Raw genomic sequence first — 21,566 nt, forward strand, 5'->3', positions numbered from 1 at the left:
GGTCTCAGCAGAGAAGGAAGGGCAGGGAGGCCTCCTTCCTCAAGCCTGCTCCCCCAAGTATCCCAGAGCTAGAATTCCGAGAAAAGAGTTAGGGTCTTGGAACACAATTTTTTTCTCAGTCCTCAAAGGTACTGTGATTGAAGGCAGGGCCGCACATGAGCTGGGGACTGGTGACTTTCCCATACAGCAGCCAGCCAGCTTGTTCCTCCCGCTACCTACGCACTGGGTCGGCTGCATGGAGGGCCGCAGACCACTAGGCTGGGACCAGGATGTGCATGCACCCAGGGCCAGCTGACACCCTGGCTCTCCCTCCAGGTGGATTTGTTCAACATTTATCTGGAAGTGAGGCTGCCAGCATGAGGGAAGAGCAGAAAGGAAGGCTCTCAAGTAGCGATCAGCCCTCCCTCTGCGATCAGGAGCTATTCCACACAGGCCCAAACATGCAGAGGCCACACAACAAGACAAAAGCCTTCAGCTAGCTGGAGCTGGCCGAACTTCTGTAGAAGGCAACTAAGTGACCATCTGTTGTAACATGGGCATAGGCGTACTGAGAAGTAGAAGAGAGGTTCATCCCCTATCCCAAGGCAATTATAATTCTAGAAGTACAATTTCCTCCATTTCTTTATACTCCTTATTTCAGTGTCCCAGTGACATTTTAGCACTTTCTATAGATTGTTTTAATTGCTTACATCCTTACGTAACCTCCATCTTTAATCTAGCTCTGTAGACACGTTTCATGAAAACACAAACAGGTCCACCTCCCTTACAGAACTTGAGAGAGAAACTACAGTTCCTCCTTCGGTGGCATAGGGCTCTTTTAAGCCATTTATGCAGTAGGGGAAGGCTTCAGTTTGCAGGCCAGTCTATCCCGCTCTGTGACGCACTCTGAGGCTTTCATTCTTAGCAGCGTGGAAATCCTGTCTCTGATACCCACCATGTTTCCAGCAGTCAAAACATGACCATTTGGAAACTCGACCAAATAGGTAGGGGATTGAGGAAAAAGGGGAAGACAGGAGGCCGACGTAGGCAGGCAAAAATGACCTGAAGACTTCCAAACCATGGGGAGATATGTTTCTTCAGTTTCTCCATCACCAACAGCCTCTTTTCTCTTTCCTTACTTCCTGCTGTGATAGTTCCAAGGGACGTGAGAACAGAGCTTACCACAAACCATGCACCTCCAAAGTCCCAGGTATCTGGTAGTCTCATATCATGATGTCATCTGATTCTCCAGCCAGCCCCCAGCCACAGAGAAGACAAAACCTATATCCCTGACCTGCACCCGCTTGCGTTTATGGAACCCACCTGGAGGGACTCCATTGGTGACCCACGCATCCTGCACTTTCATTTTCTCCTGACTCTCGTATGGACCAAACAGAAGCCCATCCCTTTCCTGTCGGAGATAATAGGAGCCTTCCAGGTCACGGAGCACCGGCAGTTCTCGTTTCAAAGCTTTCACTTCTGGTATGGTCGATGTAACAACATATTGATGCTGGACCGGAATGAGAGGATGTTCTAGTCCCACCATCTTACCTACTTCACGAGCCCAAAATCCTTAAAGAAAAAATATCATTTAAAAATGTTAACCCATATGTAAGCATACCACCTCTGACATTAATATGGCAATTTATTTTTAAATAAAATATTTAGAAGACTTTAGTACGCATGACAAAGTCAAAGGAATGTCATAACGATTTCAAATGTTTTGTCATTGCAAAACTAAGTGGGGGAAGAGAAGACAGTATTCTACCCTGCCCCAGTGTTTTAAAGTTATCTATCATCTAAGAGTTTACTCAAAAGAAAAAAAAAAAAAGATTTTGCCCATAAGCAGAGGCAGTCAGGCAAACAGCAACAAAAACGAATTTATTTGAAGGGGAACATAAACAACCCAATTATATAAAATGTACAAATGTTGATCAGAAAGACAGTAATGGACTGACCCTGTTCCTGAAAGAGCGCTGATTAGGTGATAAGGGGCCCAGTGTGATCAACATAATAATTATGCATAAGAAAGCCCTGAAAGTCAGTCCCCCCCCCATCCTCCAGGCCCTCCTCTCCCCAAGTTACTGATACCTAAGGTTCTACAAATACAGAATTGTGGTCTTAACTTAAAATTTGAAAACGTATATACTTTGGGAGAGAGCGCACAGTAAGTTTTATCTGTTATTGTACAAGTTTAGTTAGAATACATTTGTAAGATCCTTTCCTGCAAAGGGCATGAAGGAACCAGGAGTCCAGAGTAGGGAGGGATGAGGAGCCACAGAAAAACAGAAAGGGCTCCTAGGTGGGCAGGACTTCCCGTATGAGAGTGTACCTCACTTTCCAGTGTGTGTTGGATTGTCTTACCCATGGGGATGAATGGTATTTTTACTTTGTAAAAGAAGGAATGAAATTGTGGCTCAAAGTACCCTTGATTCTGTATACAGATATGGAACTAAAGTCCAGAGAAGGAAAGAGACATGCCCAAGGTCCCACCGGGAGACTCTGGAATTGTCGCACTTTACTGGTTTTCTTGCAATGAAAAGACTTTATTTTAAAAATCTAAGACAAAAAAAAAAAAAAAAATCGAAGACAGCTTTATTTACGTAAAGGTATTTCAGAATCTAGAATGATTCTAGAGCAGGGAAGTGGTGTCACCTGACCCATTAGTGGATTATTTGGGCAGAAGAGGTTCTAGTTGCTTGTTCACTTCATAATAATTTTGAGTAATTGTTCAAATGATCATAAGAGAATCTTATTCAGGTTATTTCTTTAGAGGATGCACTCTTAATTTTTAACCATTTCTGCTTCTGTTTTTTTTTTTTTAGGCATCTAATAATGAGTTCTGGAGGCTCTATCATTATGAGATTCAGGGCTAGATACAGAATTATCAATTATGAATCAGTCTGGGAACCCAGACTATGTACTCTCTGTGTCCAAACTTATTTCTTTTTTTTTAATTTTTTAAAAATGATTTTATTTATTTATTTGAGAGAGAGAGAGAGAGCAAGCACGAGAGGAGAGAGATCAGCCGGAGAAGCAGACTCCCTGCTGAGCAGGGAGTCTGATATGGGACTTGATCCCAGGACTCCAGGATCATGACCTGAGCCGAAGGCAGTCGCTTTAACCAACTGAGCCATCCAGGTGCCCCTCCAAACTTATTTCTATTTAACTATCTAAACATCATCCTTGTGTCCTGTTGTTTTGTTCTGGCCTAATGGCTAAATTGGCCTTACTTGTTTAATAGCCCCATAAATGGATGCCTATTTGCAAACCAAAAATCATACCTGTGGGCATTAGAGTCTCTTATTGGTCTTTGAATAATTTACAGATTTAATTTATTTTTATCAGAGGGAAGATGTGAATTTCCAATGTCAGGACTTTGCAGGAAAATACAGGAAAGCCATATATCCTAGTTATATGCAACTCTAGCAGATTTAAAATATGAAAAAAACCTAAAATATTTAGCCTGGCAATTAAAACTACTACAGTATCCTCAATACACTTGTTTCAATTAAAAACATAAATTGAAGAAAATAAATTCTGTCCTAGTCAAACATATTTATGAACTTCTGAGTCTAATTGCTTGCTTATTAATGCACTTGATCATTAAAATACAGTGAAACAAACACATAGGTATTCTAGAGTTCTATGATTTTGAACTCTATCACAAGCTCTATGCTGTTTTACCCTATAGTGGTGCTGTTTGTTGGTATTTTCTTCCTCTCTTTGTCATGAAAATTAACCTAAACCTGGCAGGATTACACTTCAACTCTTGCTACATCATCCACCCACCAAGTTCAGAGGTAAGAGAGACAAATAAGGAAGAATCACTAAAATCGACCATTTCAACCTGAGAAACAATTGAAGGGTCAATAACAATGTTATTGGAAATCTCTTCCATTTTTTTAAAAAAATGCAATGATTAATAGAAATGGACTTCAAACAAAGAGCGAAGTTTCACAGACAAGTTTACTTTTGTAAGATCGTTTATGCAGTGATGATAATGGTTTATACAGTGACATTCTTTGATGCAAGAGTATCAGGCAAAATTAAGCAATTCTTTTTTGACTGAACCCTGGGCTTCATGTTGGCATGATCCAATCATATTTCTGATTTACCATGTTAGGAAAATTCTTAAGTAAAGCTTACAAGTTATCTCAGGCTTAATGAGTCCATTAGAAATGAAGTAAAGAGAAACATTCTTCACCACACAGAGGAAAGGCTTACATCATAACAAATTGTTTCTGTTCATGCCCCTGAGCTACACATTAGGTAGGTAGAATGAAGCAAGTTTTAAAAGCTTCAGGTAGCAAAGACAGGATAATCGACTTCATCCCGAGATGCTAGGAATGTGTGAAACTGTTTTTCAGCTCTGCTTGCTCAAGAATAATGTTACTACATTCTCTTTCCTGTAGGAACATCTACGTAGTAGTGTTTCTCTAAAGTTTTGTTGTTGTTTGTTTGTTTGTTTGTTTTTTAGACCGTCTGAAGCAGAACCCACAGCACCTGGAGCATTTATTTAAAATACAGCTCTGAATCCCCACTCAGACCACTTCAGTTAGATTTCTTCTCAAGTCTGGGAAATGGCCTCTGGTGATTCTTACACCTGTTATCTTGAGAACCAAATGTACCGGCATAACGGGTGCTGTATGACCACACAGCAAGTGAAAGGAGGTGGGTAATCTTAAAGCCTGTACCTAGAGGTCATAGTAACTGATGCTAGTCTTCCCGGAATGGGGGGCGGGTTGGGAGGGAGGTGGCACGGATAAGGCTTTCAAAGAAATACCTAGAATCATAATTATTACACTTAATTTTTTTTATTGCTTACTATGTGGTATTGATTCTGTTCTGTAAGCTCTACGTTATTAGTTCATTTACTGATCATAACAACTTTTTGAGATGGGCACTATTATCTCCATTTTACAAAGGAGCAATCTGCTCAGTCACAGGGTTGGGAATACATGTGTTTCTGGGCCAGAGAATCCCACTGCCCTAGACTGTCGTGGAGACACATCAGCAAACAGACCTATTTTTTACTTTTAGACTTCCCTTTTCATGAATATCCTGAAGATTCAGCTGCCTTCTGTTATGACTTCATATAAAGAAACGCCTAGCAGACTATGGTTCAATTGAGTAGATAATAGTGGTATTTATATCTTTTCCAAGTCTATATCCTGGTTACTCTAATTAGATTTCAGAGCTGGCCTGAAGGCCTTGCTTGAATTTGTGAAACATCCTGGTCTCACTGAGTAACTCTGGGATACATTTCATCAGCCATGCCTTCTCAAATCATGTTAGCACAATGCCTTCCGTGGATGGTTGTTTTATTCATAAAATTGAATCTCCTTTAGCTTCAATTGTAGAAGCAGGCATGCCCAAACTTCTGCCCTCAGTTACTGAGACTTACCTTTTGGGGAGATTTTATACTTTAAATAAACTTTTTTTTGAAAACAGACCTCAAATAATTAAATACACACCTTTCTATACCTTCCATGGATGACAAATATGCAATCAGTTAGATTTCCTCCAGTAACTCCTACCCAGTGGAAGAGAAGAGATGGAGGAAGAAACGAAAAAAACAAGATTATGGGCCAGAGATATGATCTGAATGAAATAAAGAATTGAAAATGGAGACAGCATGGTTCTTCACACAGTTTTCAAGAAGGAGCTGCCTATAGGATGCCTGGGTGGCTCAGTGGGTTAAGCCTCTACCTTTGGCTCAGTTCATGGTCCCAGGGTCCTGGGATTGAGTCCCACTGAGTCTCTGCTCAGTGGGGAGCCTGCTTCCCCCTCTCCCTATGCACCTCCTCCAGCTTGTACTCTGTCACTCAGTTTCTGTCTCTCAAATAAATAAAATCCTTTTTTTTTTTTTTTTTTTTAAAAGAAGGAGCTGCCTGGATTACCAAGAACAGAGGATGGGAAAGGACATAGATGTGGCTGGATAAAAAGTTTCAGGAGCAAAAGACAAAGAAGGACATCCGGGAGAACAATCCCAGGAATTCGGTTTCGTGTAGTGGTAAACACAGGGCTATACCGTCAACCTAATCTCCAGGGTTTGTTTTCCTCCTGCCATTGCCTCCCCTCCCCCAATCACACCACCAGATTTCACAGCTGCATGGAAAACTTCATCTGGACACTCACTGTTTAGGTGAGATCTCCTTGAGAATTTTTCTGTCTTTACCTTCAGTGATTCCTTATTCCTCACAGTAAAGAAAAAATTTATTACAGCAGTAATGAATTACGTAAACCTAAGCTTACTATTTTCAGAAAATGATAAATAAATGAGTTAAATAACTTCTTCTATGTGATTTTTCAAAGTATCAGTTGGGAGTGGTTGCCTGACGCACTATGGTGACAGAAATGGGGGCACATGCCCAAGTGCATCTCAAATGAGTGCAGTGATCAATTTGTGATGTCTGCCCTGGTGTGGGTATGGAGGTCAGAGTGTGTTTGTTTAGTTTGCTTAGTTTGCTATCACTCTAGAAAAGGTCCAGTGTTTTTAGGGACTAAATCTGTGAGACCATAAAGTTGCAAGATTAGAAAGAGTCCTTACTAAATGGGGAAAAAAAAGATGAATTATATCATTATCTTAGATCTTCTAACAGAATTTAGATCAATGGTCCCTAAGGAAGGTAGTGGGGGGGAGTCTCAGGGATTGGGGGTGAGGGGTGAGGCTCAAAAACAAAGCAATGTTTTATGCCTTTGCTGTTATTTTTTAGTCAAGTCCTTTAACATTATTTTGAATTTCAAATGATATTGAAAAAAACCTGAGATTTCTATGCTTTTCGAATGGGGGGCATGGATTAGGATAATTCAGAAATACTATTTTAAACTCTTAAATATTGAAGACATGACTTTTCTGGAACCACTAAATGTTTTGTTAAAAAAAATTACATCAATCAAAAATCACTAATTTAGAGGAAAGAACTTAAGGGTCCATGTTTCTGACCTGTCTTCATGGACATATCATTTCACTTGATAAATAATGATTGTTTTCATTTTATAATTTAAACAATGACTCAAAGAGCAGACCACAAGAAAATCAGTTATTGCCCCCTGCTTACTTTGGGTTTTAAATTAACCACTCTGAACTACAGGTAAATACAAATTATTAGCCCAGTTTAGACTGCATAAGCATTTTCATTTGCACAAGAACTCACTTTTATATGTGTGACAGTTGGAAATGACATCACAGGTAAATGACCTGTTAGAAAGTGTATTAACTCAGGAGTCAAAAACCCAGGTCCAAGTCCTGGCTCCAACATTAACTATGTCACTTTGCCAAGTAACATGACCTTTCTGGACCTTGGTCTCCACAGTGGAAAATGAGTGACTTGTTATCTCAAATATCCCTTTTGACTATACTACTCTGAGCCTAAGTTGTAACAAAGAAAAAAAAATATATATATATACACACACACATACATATTTGTATATATATACACACACTCATATGTACATATATATATACGTGTGTGTATATATATATATGAGAAATATATTTAATAATGTTCTGAAAGGAAAAAGGTTAAATATTTTTTAAAGACTTATTTATTTATTTATTTGAGAGAGAGAGCACACATGGATGAGAGAGAGCATGAGTAGTGTGAGGGGCAGAGGGAGAAGCAGATTCCCTACTAAGCAGAGAGCCTGATGCAGGGCTTGATCCCAGGGCCCTGAGATCATGACCCGAACCAGAGGCAGCTGCTTAACCAACTGAGCCACCCAGGCACCCTGATTAACATTTCTAATTAGGTTGACTGGAGTCAACCTAATCAGAAATGGGTGAGAGAGAACACAAATGATTAACTCTGCCCCCAAAAGCAAACTGAGAACAAAAAGGATGTTCACAAATTTCCACACTAGACTTTGATTATTAGTGTAAATAAAGAGCGAACACAGAAGAGAAAAAGCAGTATAATTAACAAAACATGATCTGCAGTAGAAGAAAACAGGGTGACGAGAACACCAACTTTCCATGCGTTACCAAGGGCAGAGTGGTATCACACGCCAAAAGCAAAGTGATGGAGGCAGGGCTTTGTAGCTTAGAAACAGACAAAATGTCCATCTCGGGAACATTACAGTATTGCCCAACAATGTGCATAGTGTAAAACTTTACTCTGGTCACATGTCTGGCCACTTGAAAGAACCCATTAATTTAAGATATATATATATATTATATATGACGCTTACCTGCAGCATTCACAACTCTATTCGCTCTCATAGATCCCTGTGGCGTTTCAACATCCCATGTTCCATCAGACCTGGGTTTCAGAGAAGTCACCGGGGCGGGATATTTTAGAAGGGCACCATATTTCCTAGCCCCAGCAGCTAGGGCCATAGTTAGAGAGTAAGGATCAATATGACCATCTCCAGGATTATACAGTCCAGCTAAAACCTAAATTAATCATAAAAGAGTCAATACTGAACAAAAACTTACCCATTATTCAGTGTAACTGTATCCTGCCAGGAAATGTTTAGTAAAACTGGACTTTAAAAGGGCATCATGGCATCAGATTGATCAGTCTGTCCTTCCTTTTCCTTTATCAAAGCTCAGGCAGGGGCAAGACTCACACTGAGTGTTAAGTAGACACGCTCTTTGAGAGAGGCTTGCAACTGTCTCCAACATCCATTCTCTCCCCTGCCCCCCACAGTAATGGAAATTGAATGTTTATTTAGAAACACAGCCACCGAGAACAATTTCCAATAGTTGGCAGTTACTAGTTCCAGCTGGTAGCTAGAAGTATTACTAAGTTTTGGTCAGTGAAATACAAATGAAAGTGTCATGTGGCAGCTTTCATGAATCATTTTTTTAGAAAACACTGGCATGGGGCACCTAGGTGGCTCAGTCAGTTAATTGTCTGACTCTTGATCTCAACTGAGGTGTTGATCTCAGTAAGGGTCTTGAGTTCAAGCCACGAGTTGGACTCCACAATGGGCATGAAGCCTACTTAAACAAACAAACAAACAAACAAAAAAAACCAAAACCACTACCATATGCCCTTTGTCCCTTCTTTGTCCTTCCTCCTTCCTATTGTCTGGAATGCAGAACATGATGGCTAAAGCTCTAGCTGATGCCATCTTGGACTAAAAACAGAAGAGACACACCCTAGGAATGACAGAGCAATGATCTAGAAGACAACTGGGCTCCTGAAATCTTCATGGAAAATAGCCACCGTTCAAATCCTGGACTGCCTAAATGAAAGAGAAACTTCTGTCGTGTTTAAGCATTACCATTTTAGTTTCTGACATTTGCAATCAGTCTGATACTAATTGGTCAATTATTTATATTTCATTGTTCAATACTATTAACAACTTCACATGTTAAATGCATATAGGTGTCAGGAAAATGTATACTTGACTTAGTCATTCAACAACTAATGCTTGAATATCTATGTTGCGGTAGGCCATCAGGCTAGGTACCATGGGGAAACAAAGAAGAATGACAGTCTGATGAACCAAGTTGATAGAGGAACACTGTACAGTATTATATTTAGGTCTCATTCATTTCAGTAGAAATCTACTAAGTACCCAATACGATCAAAGAGCTTTTGTCAACTGTCTTCTGCATCTATTGAAATGATCATGTGTTTTTGTGCTGTATTCTATTAATGTGACACATTACACTGATTGATTTTCAAGTGTTACTTTTTAAAGATTTTATTTATTTATCAGAGACAGAGAGACAGAGAGAGCACAAGCTGGGGGAGGGGCAGGCAGAGAGAGAAGCAGACTCTATGCTGAGCAGGGAGCCGATGTAGGACTCGATCCCAGGACCCTGGGATCATGACCTGAGTGGAAGCCAGATGCTTCACCCACTGAGTCACCCAGGTGTCCCAGATTTTCAGAAGTTAAATCAACCCTGAATCCCTGGCACAAATTCCACCTGATCATACTGCATTATTCTTTTTATATATTGCTAAATTCGGTTTGCTAGTTAAGGATTTTTGCACCAATATTCACATAATTCACCTGCCTTTCTTTTCTTGTGATGTCTTTGTCTGGTTTTGGTATCAGGGCAATACTGGCCTCTTAGAATCAGTTGGGGAAATGTTCTCTTCTATTTTTGGAAAAGTTTATGAAGGATTAGTATTAATTCTTCTTTAAATGTCTGGTAGAATTTACCACTGAAGCCGTCTGGGCCCAGTCTTTTCTTTGTAGGCAGCTTTTGATTACTAATCCAATCTCTTTTTAGAGTTTTAGTCCAAGAGACTTATTTTGATTTTAATGGAATTCATATTACTGTAGACTTCCAAATGTCACGTTGGTGTTTTATAATGGATATGTCTCACTGCAGTAATCCCATTATCTATTTGATTTGGCACCCTGCCCCCAGATGCAGAGAATACTCTTCCCACATGTTTCCATTGCCTAATACCTTTGAGAAAACTCTGTGAGGGTGGGGACTTCCAGTAAAGCATTCCAACAGTAACATATAAACAGATAATATGCATAACCTTACAGTGATGCAATTTCCATGCAGACAGTGCAACTCAGTCTGTCACCACACTGTCATCACACAAAACTACAGACAAGAGAATGCCTATACATCTAAACGTCTATAGGCTCCCGAGGGCAAACAGCCCCTCACCCAGATCAATGATACAAAGTGCCACCCCAGTTCAGTTCAGGTCCTGCTGTAGTCTCTAAGGAGGACCATACGCTCCTCCTTCTCTCACCAGCCCCACCTGGTGGTAAACTTGAATAGCGTGCACAATGGAGACAGAACCTGGCTTCAGGTCTCTGCTCTTTCTAGCCGGATGAGCCTGAGTCCATTAGGTAAATGATCTTTTTTTTTTTTTAAGATTTTATTTATTTATTTGACAGACAGAGATCACAAGTAGCCAGAGAGGGAGGCAGAGAGAGAAGAAGGGAAGCAGGCCCCCTGCTGAGCAGAAAGCCCGATGTGGGACTCGATCCCAGGACCCTGAGATCATGACCTGAGCTGAGGGCAGTGGCTCAACCCACTGAGCCACCCAGGCGCCCCTTAGGCAAATGATCTTAACTGCAATTTCCTGTGCAGTAATAATATATATTGTATAACATTATTGTGAAAATTAAGTAAAATTATGCATATAAAGGGCCTAGCATAGTAGCTGGTATGTAAATCTATGCTGCAGTATTGTATAGTGTTAGTCATGCTTGTTATCCAAATGGGATTATTGCTTAGCCAAAAAAAAAAAAAAAAAAAGCCACTAAATTCCCAAGTGGATTTTCTCAGCCAAGTTTGGTTAAAACCAGATCAATACCTGACATAGAGCTTGTTGGGAGTACAGTTAAGACCTTGGTAATATTTGTGAAGCAACATAGGATGGCACTTCTAAGTTTGATTTTGTAAAAAGTTTTAATAAGACAGCCTGTCAAATGCATATTTATCATACCAGATAATTATTCTCTCTGCGGTTCTCAAACAGAAGTTTATGTATGGAAACCCTGAGATCTGGGGAACGCAGTAATAGAAAGGTAATAAAAATGCCTCCTCGGTTGTCACAGGTGGAAAACTAATAAATTTTTTCATTATGCTTTTATATTTCATTTAGCATACATAATAGCTCACCTATTACATACCCAGATTCCAGTGTTTATCATCTGATTTTGCCATTCCAAATCTGTGCGCAAAGCTTTTCTACCTTTAATAAACTTCTCAAAGTAAATTTTTATAATCCTAATTCAAGTCAACAAATGGTGAAAATAAATACCTTATTCATGTTGAGTAAAGGGAACATCTCTTGAATTTTTTCAGGCCCAATAATATACTGTTCTGTTGCATGCCAGCCAGTCCGAGTCATCTGATATTTAAATTCATCGACCCTTACGGGAGTTGTGGCAATTCTGATACTACCTGGCTGATGGAATCCCACCACCTGTGACAAACATGGCAATAGAAACACATAAGTAAATCGTTATTTGGCATTCAAACATGGTTCCTCTGCAGCACAATAAAAATGCGAGCATACATTGGGCGCCTGGGTGGCTCAGTGGGTTAAGCCGCTGCCTTCGGCTCAGGTCACAATCTCAGGGTCCTGAGATCAAGTCCCGCATCGGGCTCTCTGCTCAACAGGGAGCCTGCTTCCTCCTCTTTCTTTCTCTGTCTACTTGTGATCTCTCTCTGTCAAATAAATACATAAAATCTTTAAAAAAAAATGCGAGCATACAAAAAAGAGATTTACCCTATGGTGCAAGAGATAACTATGTAAAATCTTTGTGTCTTACAAGAAGACATTCACGCAGCAACTACTTACTCACTGGCTCCTCTGTGTCCGACCCTATGGTAAGCCCCAGAGATGCTGCTGTGAACAGGAGGCAAAGAGCCTGCAGGCAAGGCGCTTACAGTCTGCGGGTGAAAGGCAGACAGCTGAAAGCATAATTACAATAACATGGGATAGTGTTCATGGAAGAGGAAAAGAAAACCCTGTGAAAACGAGAAAGACAAAGGATCTAAGGAAAGATTATGCTGAGTGAAATAAGACAAGCAGAGAGAGTCAAGTATCATATGGTTTCACTTACTTGTGGAACATAAGGGATAACATGGAAAACACTGGGAGATGGAGAGGAGAAGTGAGATGGTGGAAATCGGAGGGGGAGACAAACCACGAGAGACTGTGGACTCCGAGAAACAAACTGAGGGTTTTGGAGGGGTCTGGGGTGGGGGGTTAGGTGAGCTGGTGGTGGGTATTTTGAAGGGCACGTATTGCACTGAGCACTAGGTGCGGTCCATAAACAATGAATTTTGGAACACTGAAAAGAAATAAAATTAAATTAAAAACAAAAGGAATATAAAGAATCAGAATGTTGCAGTGATGAGCTAAGCATGAATGGAAACACACATTTATTTGACATTCGATGAAGTCCTTCAGTTGGCCAAGCACTCAGCTGGGCGTTGGGTTACAGAGATCAAAGATGGATTCCTTGCCCTCAAGTTTCTCATAGTCCCTAGGAAGACCAAACAGTAAAGCAACTACCACAACAGAGAAAGAGAGAGAGAGATTGATTTGTGATTTGTGTTATAGGGTGCCTGGAAGCCTCAGTCAGTTCAGCATCTGCCTTTGGCTCAGGTCATGATCCCAGGGTCCTGGGATAGAGTCTCTCTGCTCTCTCTTTGCTCAGCTGAGAGGCTCCTTCTCCCTCTCCTTCTACCTGCTGCTCCCCTGCTTGTGAGCTCACTCTCTTTCTGTCAAATAAATAAATAAAATCTTTAAAAAATATATATATTGTTAGAACCAAAAGATGTTGCCTCAGCTGGCCGGACTGGTGGATGTGGAAAGTCAAGGACAGCTTCTCAAGGGGGATGACCTTGGGGAAGGGTGGAGAGTGAATACTGAGATGGGATCTGAGAAGATGTCGTTTCAGGCTGAGAGCCCAGCACATTTCAAAAATATATGTAATTAAGAATAGCTGAAGCCTATGAACATAGCAAAGAGTGGCAAAAGAAAATGCCGGAAAGCAGGCAGGCCTCAGCTGATAAAGATTCTCCTCCTTTGGCCTTTGGCCTACAAGCTGTGGGGAGCCATTTGATAGTTTCAGGCAAGGAAAATAACATGAAAAATTTAAGTAAGTTCCTATCTTAGCCTACAGATAGTTTTTGCCAGCCACTTTATTTTAAGAGCTCTAATAAGTATGAGAAGAGATAAAAATAAAAGGGAAGGGCTTTTAGTGGAGTACTTTTCAAAACTGTGTGACAATCTGGCAGGCATTGCCTTCGGCTCCTTTGTAATCCAGTTGCTGAAACGCTCCGATTTCTTAGTTTCTAGATATAGTAACTGACTAAAGATATTTTTGAAAGCTTCTTTGTATGATTTCCTCATTTAAAAAAAAAAAATCAAGAAGAGTGGTTAACTACATGGGAAATGTACTTCAGAAAATTAAATGGATAGTAAAGCACACTTGGGATTCTTACCGGAAACACCCATCAGATTTCTCTACCATGTGAAACATTTCACATGCCATTAATGTCACTACACACAGCTTTAATGACGGTATGTCCAACTTCTTCAGAAATCCTACGTATTTCTGAGAAATCGACCTAAAAGACAATTTCAAGTTACATGCATTTACCTGTCCAGTTTCTTCTTCCAATTTCTCATAAAGTTTGATGCTATCATAATGTATCTTCTTCAAGTTTATGCCAGGATGAAAGTAAGTTGTTAAACCTGCCTTGAAAGAGGAAAGGAAAGAAAATACTAAATAAACAAAATAATAATAACATTCTCTAAAATGTTTTATTTGAGTAGACTGACATACAGTGTTACACCAGTTTCATGTGTAACATAGGGATTCAACAACTCGACACTATGCTATGTTCATCACAAGTGTAGCTCCCATCTGTCACCATATAACACGATTACAATACCACTGACTATATTCCCTATGCAGTACCTTTTACCCCACCTCTTATTCCATAATCTGGAAGCTTCTATCTCTCACTTTCTTTTATCCCTTTTTCCTATCCCCCCCGCCCTCCACTCCACTCCTTTCTGGAAACCAACAGTTTGTTTTGTGTATTTATGAATCTGTTTCTTCTTTTTGTTTGTTTATTCATTTTTTTCTAGATTCTACATTAAGTGAAACCATATGTCATCTGTCTTTCTCCATCTGACTTACTTCACTTAGTATAATACCCTCCAGGTCCATTCACATTGACAGAAATGAAGATTTCATCCCTTTTTATGGCTGCTTAATATTCCGCTGTATAAAAGATTTTTTTAAAAGATTTTAAAAAGATAAAAAGATTTTATAAAAGATTTCAGCTGTGTAAAAGATCTTTATCCTTTTATCTGGGTTGCTTCCAAAACTGGGCTATTGCAAATAATGCTGTTTTCTATTGTGGCTGCACCAATTTACACTCCCTCCAACAGTGCACAAGGGTTCTTTTTCATCAACATCCTTGCCAACAACATTCTCTACGTTTAAGTAGTTTATCTGTTAAGCAGGACTTTATTACTGGCAAGAAACCAGGAGGCGCCAGCCATTCTTTTGGGATCAGAACACATCAGTTCCAGCTTGAGCAGAGCTGGGCATAAGACTCATGGGCAATTTGAACCATGTAGGTAATGGGAAGTCAGGCAATGAACATATATGGCAAGTCCCCAAAAGTTACTAAGGAAAGAATGTTCATAGGTTCATAAAGGGGATGATTTAGACGAGAAGTTCAGGGATGTATGCTGTTAGGAAGAATATGTGGGGAGGGGTGGCATACAGTATGGACCCAAACCAACAAATCCTGTGTTCCCATAAGGAGGAGGAGCATGGACCAGCAAAATTTTACTTGACCCAATCCCCACCAATCTCTTAAATGGAATAGCCCTCCTGTTCTCTTTCCTGAAATTTCCAAAATTCAAGAATTGGAAAATTCCTGAGAATGAGAGCCTGGCTAGTTGGTGAAGAGATTTTTGTTGAAGCTTAACCTGTCTGATGAACACATAGATTGTACCCCACAAATATTTGCTGAATAAACACTTATGAATTACTCTCACAAAAAAAATATCTAAATAGTAGCATGCCAAAAACCCCTTTTATTAACTCTGGCAGATGCAATGTAGTATCCAAAAAAAGAATTCTAAGCAATTCTATGAAGCAGCTTCTCTAAATTAAGTATCTGGGGCCCCATTTTGTTTTTTGTTTTTTTTTTTCCTTTTTGTGGTACATAAACAATGAATCTTGGAACATGGAGCCCCATTTTATAGCTAATTTATCCTAGAAAGCTCATCAGAACACAATCTGTTCCAAATAAAATCTGTTTGGGAGGATTTATAAGGTTCTTCTATGATAGTGGTAAATATTTGGTTCTCCCAAACTCAAAAGCACTCCATTTGAAGTTCCTCAGTGTCATCCTTTACGGATCAGAACCCTAGGGCTTCTGTCAGGTACTTGTTCAAGCATTTAGACACATGCACAGCTTTTTTTTTTTTTTTAGAAAAACCCTGACAGGGCTTAGAAGGAAGTGTGGGTCAGGCTCTTTCACTTTCAAATATCCCACTCTCCTTAGTATCAGTGTGCATATGAGCTTTTCTAGATCAATAATGGAGAATCCCTAGCCTTCAGGTGTCTGCTAGGCATGTCTTCCATATATCTCTCATCAGTTAGGAAAAAAATGATATTCACAAGCCCTGGTGTAGGGTTCCATTCACCATTTACTCAAGATCCTCTGAGATTAACTTAGAATAAATCAGACCACCAGAAAATTGTCTATCTACACTATATCAATCCTCTTCCCTTCCCCAGAAAGCTATTTTAATAGAATTATGAATTAATCATCTTTTTAATTAAGTTTTTAAATTTTTTTATAAACATATAATGTATTTTTATCCCCGGGGTACAGGTCTGTGAATCACCAGGTTTACACACTTCACAGCACTCACCATAGCACACACCCTCCCCAATGGCCATAACCCCACCACCCTCTCCCGACCCCCTTCTCCCCAGCAACCCTCAGTTTGTTTTGTGAGATTAAGAGTCTCTTATGGTTTGTCTCCCTCCCAATCCCATCTTGTTTCATTTATGAATTAATAATCTTTTATCTGAAAAAGTCACATGGGTTTGTTTTTGTAAAATTGTTATTTAAGACATTTAGCCCAATGAACTCTGTTTAGGGAACACTGTGTTTCTATTCTGGGATTCAGAAAGAATATAGTAAATAGAAATTTTGAAGGGGAAAACATTGTGTTTTTTTAAGATTCATTTATTTGAGAGAAAGAAAGCACAAGTTGGGGAGGGGCTGAGGGAGGGGGAGAAGCCGCTCCCTGCTGAGCCGGGAGCCATGCAGGAGTGGATCCCAGGACCCTGAGATCATGACCTGAGCTGAAATCAGACGCTTAACTGACTGTGCCACCCAGGTTCCCTGAACGCACTGTTCTTATCCTTCAAGATTTTATAGCTTGACTGAAGTCGTGAAACTTTCATATATGAAACAATGAAATCAAGAGCATAGGATTAAATGCCAAAGCATTTCAAGAAAGACATAAGAACCAAGAGAAAAGCCTCAGACTCTTGTTAAGCCTCCAACTCTTGATTTCTGCTCAGGTCAGGATCTCAGGATCATGGGATTGAGCCTCAAGTCAGGCTCCACACTCAGTGTGATATCTTCTTTCTCTTGCTCTCTCTCTCTCACTCACTCTGACCCTCTCCAACCTCTAAAATAATTAAATAAATCTTAAAAAAAAAAAAAGAGAGAGAGAGAGAGAAGATACTAGAATGGTCACAAGTCTATAGGGAGAACAGGAAAGGGCCTACCTTTGATTTGAGGAAACAAAATTATTAAAAATCATTAAGAACTATAACTCTTTGAATGAAATTAGAATTATGAGTTCTTATTGATTAAACAAATAAATAAATACTCTGACAGGAAGAAGAAAAAGTTCTTCCTTACAGTAGGCTAACAATGAATGAGTAGTAAAGGAATGATGGCATTTGAGAAATCATCAATTATCTCTAAAGCTAGTGATGATCTTTCTCTAATAAGCCTGCCCCCTCTTTCACGAGCCTCTACAACCTCAAAAAAGCCCAGTGACTGACCTCAAGCCATTACATAAGCCAGGCGGTCCAGACACACACATGGATAAAAAAATTTAAACACACCCACTAAAATATGTGGATTTCCTTGTTCTCACATGACATATGAATAGTATTATTATTTGTTTTTTTTTAAGTTTTGTTTTTGTTTTTGTTTTTGACAGAGAGAAAGAACATACAAGCACGGGGAGCAGGAGAAGCAGGCTCCCCATTGAGCAGGGAGCCTGATGCCAGGCTCAATCCTCAGACCCTGAGATCATGACCTGAGCTGAAGACAGATGCTTAATGACTGAGCCACCCAGGCACCCCGTATTACTATTTGTAACAGAAATCATAAAACATACAAAAACAACATGAAATGAGTTAAATATTTTAAATAATTTTATTGTTTATTGTGTAGAAAAGCTTATGAATTTTTAAAATTTACTTATGTAAAAAAGCTTTTGTGCTTTTGAAGTTTATTACATAGAATTATAAAACAACTTAAATTATTATACTATATAATTAAATATAAATGAAATTAAATATATAATATAGATATATAATGCTATATTATATATATTATATAGAATTATGTAAAGTTTATTATATAGAATAGCTTGAATAGTCAACTGATTTATTAAACTTTTACCAAAGCTATGTGAATAATGTGCTTTATTACTGAAATATATATAGGGTTAGCCTTGGTAAAGCAGCAACTTGAAGGCTTAATCCCAGTTTCTTTTATTTTGAAACTGAATGGCTATGCTAGCTGGGTAAGCTAGCTATGAATGATACAAAGGTCTGAGCAGAAAAAGGGCACTTTCTTGGCTGTACTCTGTGCATCGTGACCCCACCTCTTCCCCCCCATCATCACCTACACAAACGTTTCTGTTGAAACTTGACTGACTAGTCACCTTTCATGCACTCTTGTCCAGCAGTTGTTTTATGAGCTAATTGGAAGTCACCGCATTTTTATATTTTAAATATATGGGTACAAGTCCCACTGAAACTCATCATTTGGAAAAATCTTAGATGTGTTGAAAAATTTATCTCTTGTATATATATATGAGATTTTTCTAGATACATATCATTTTGGCCAGAAAAATCTAATAATGATGCCAACATTTCAAAACATCTCTTTTCAAAATGCTCTCTTCCCAAAAGGACTATTTTGCAGAAAGCAGTTATTTCTCACTTAAAATATCATCTTTACTTTGAAAGGACAGCTTGCATTCTTTTTTTTTTTTTTTTTTTAATGTTTATCTGGAAATGACTGGCAGCCATTTTCATCACTACAAAGGTCACTAGATTTAGGACACTTGTCTTTTTGTAAAAGAAAAATTTGGGGGGCACCTGAGTGGCTCAGTGGGTTAAAGCCTCTGCCTTCAGCTCAGGTCATGATCCCAAGGTCCTGGGATCAAGCCCCACATCGGGCTCTCTGCTCAGCAGGGAGCCTGCTTCTCCTCCCAACCCCCCCCACCCCCTCTCTCTGCCTGCTTCTCTGCCTACTTGTGATCTCTCTACTCTCTGCCAAATAAATAAATAAAATCTTTAAAAAAAAAAAGAAAGAAAAATTTTGTTTCACAACCCTTTAAATTATTGTATGAGATGTGGTACAACACTTTCAAGTTCATTCCCTCTCCCTTTCATCACAAATTGTATTATTTAAAGCCCTGTTTCCATTCAATTCATCACAACAGTGATTCTCTATAGCACCTGATCCACATTATGTCATGTAGACTAAAGAAAAACAAAGTACAGGAGTGCCTCCTTTGTGGTGCCGACCTTGGAATCATACCCAGTATGTCACCCGCATCACAAGTGAAGGCTATTTGTAAAGACCAGTAAAGCTTAATTTCTTTGTTACATTTTTAGATGAAAATGAACAGAAAGTTCTAGTATTGTCTCCCTCCACCCCGAATGGATCACTGTGCATCTTTAGATCTTCAGTCCTTAGTTCTCCAGAATATTCACTTCGTCACCATCCCCAGGGACTTTCTCTCCTGGGCGCCCCATGCTCCAGAGCTGCTTCTCCCTCCATCCTCTCCCCTTTCCCTCCATCCTACATGAAATGTTCTAAATTGGTAGTCGTGGCACCTGCTGACAAAGCAGTCTTGTTAAAATACAGCAAAGCCTCAGGATTTGGGGATTTGTGACTCCATTTTTAATATTCATTTTGCAAGCTGTGCCTTCCTCCATAAGTATTTGATTCCTGCACTTTACAGATACGTTTAACCTTGAGCATGTGTCATGTTTCAGTGATGCTGCCTGGATTTTTGTAATCTGCCCCTTTAGCTGGCTCCCCAGCCTTCCACATTCCCAAATCTGCTCCAAATACTTCTACTTCTCTGCGTTAAAAATTCCGAATATGTGGAACTTCTTCATGTTGCTTTTTCCTTTATCCCCAGGGGGTCAAATAATCTGGCTCCTGATGCCTGAGTCCATGTTGAGCTCACACTGCCCGGGTCTCTTTTTTGTAAACTGTAGAGCATAAAGTAGGAGCATGCCTTTCCCACTCACTCTGGTATCTCTCTGGTTAAGGAGAAATTATTCTGCACAGTTAACATTTAACAAGAAGCTATCATCTTAAGAACTTTGCCCACGTCTCCTGAAAAAACTCAGGTTAGGAGTATGTTGCTTTTTTGAGTGTTCGTTCACAGGCTGTCTAAGAAGTAATAATGCAGGGAGTCCAATAATCTATTGTAAAACATGGGCCACATCAAATCAAACAAATATAAATGATAAATCTGTAATTAAAATACTGAAATACATGCCCTCCTTAACCATCCAGAAGTCTTAAAAGGGTGTAAGCCTCTCTCTCAGAATATCTCCATTTGCCTCAATTTCCCCCTGCCTACATGCCCTTACCTGGACAGCCTCACCACACCCTTGCTCACTTCTTCCCGGTCTGTGCTGAGGCATCACCTCCTCGAAGTAGCGTCCTGACTCCTCCATTCCATTGTCCTTCATCCCCTTACCCCACCTTCCTCTTCTTCATGGCACTGATTACTCTCAAGCATTGCTTGTGTGTTCTCTGTCTGCCACACAGAATGTGGCTCTGCGGGTGCAGGCATTCATTTTTCCCTGTTGGGTCCTCATCTCCTAGAATAGGACTGGCCTGAACCCAATACAGGCTCTCAGCGACTAATGTTGAAAGAATGAGCAAATGGCCACTAAGGAGAAGTTACAGGAGAGCCACAGGAGAAATGCAGGCTTCCTCCGGTATGACAATATGAAGTCACCTCGAAAAGTCTAGTTCAGGGAGGGGGGTAGAGCCAGGAGTGTTGGAGAGACCCTTCTCTGCAGGTAGGAGGAAGTGAGCTGAGGGACAAGAGCCAGTGTGCCTGCAAAGGCTCTGAAAGAGCACTGAGGGAGAACCAGGTGCCTGCACCTCCTGCTCAGACTGAAGGATGAGGGGATTGGAGGGAAAGGAGACAGGGGGAGAGGAGCTGGGCTTGGCACGACTTTTCCAGAAGTCTCCATCCATGAGTCTCCATCCACTATGCGATCACTGGGATGCTGGACCCAACTGGGCCTAAATCTGAGCTGCGCTCTCCCCTAATCTCAGCACGAGACAGGCAGCCCTTTCAGTACTTGACAACCCCCAAACCTAGAGCGGGTCCGAGATTCAAGAGTCCCCAAAGAGCAGGGTTCCCTCTTGTCTCAGCAGAGGAAAACTAGAGACACAAAGGGATGATGAGCCATAGCTAACACTGCTCAACCCTTTCTCCAAAAGAGATTTGTACTGACAGTCACCAAAACTTCCTCTCCCATCCTTAGCTGACTTCAGAAATCATTGGGATGACATACTGGTATGAGAGAAGTGTCAATCACTTCCTTTACCTGAGCAACTTTCCATTTCAGCCCAATTACTGTGTAGCACAGGAACAATTATGTATATCATTAAATACTTCCGGTTGCCTGGGCTATGTGTCTATTTAGACAACACTTTTGAAAACAATGTTGCATGTTCCCAGCCCTCATAGTTCTCAACTTCATGAAGCCAAGCTGCCGACTCGCAGTGTGGAATTAAAATCATACATAAAAGCAAAAGGACCACGAAACCCAGGTGAGGGGAGTTTAGGGAAAGGTCTCCT

General features: G+C 40.1%; 1 protein-coding gene across 2 annotated transcripts in view; it reads right to left on the bottom strand.

Moving 5' to 3' along the window:
* Nucleotides 1-21,566, bottom strand: part of DMGDH (dimethylglycine dehydrogenase) — a 66,103-nt gene that overhangs the window by 42,213 nt on the left and 2,324 nt on the right. For both annotated transcript variants that reach the window (XM_059418126.1, XM_059418125.1), the window contains exons 3-6: nucleotides 14,035-14,133; nucleotides 11,679-11,843; nucleotides 8,173-8,377; nucleotides 1,303-1,551 (exon numbers count right to left, since the gene is read on the bottom strand). In XM_059418126.1, coding sequence (XP_059274109.1) covers nucleotides 1,303-1,551; nucleotides 8,173-8,377; nucleotides 11,679-11,843; nucleotides 14,035-14,133 — 718 coding nt within the window. The remainder of the gene's footprint in view (nucleotides 1-1,302; nucleotides 1,552-8,172; nucleotides 8,378-11,678; nucleotides 11,844-14,034; nucleotides 14,134-21,566) is intronic.

The sequence above is a fragment of the Mustela nigripes genome, chromosome 12, assembly GCF_022355385.1.
Source record: "Mustela nigripes isolate SB6536 chromosome 12, MUSNIG.SB6536, whole genome shotgun sequence".
Taxonomy (NCBI): domain Eukaryota; kingdom Metazoa; phylum Chordata; class Mammalia; order Carnivora; family Mustelidae; genus Mustela; species Mustela nigripes.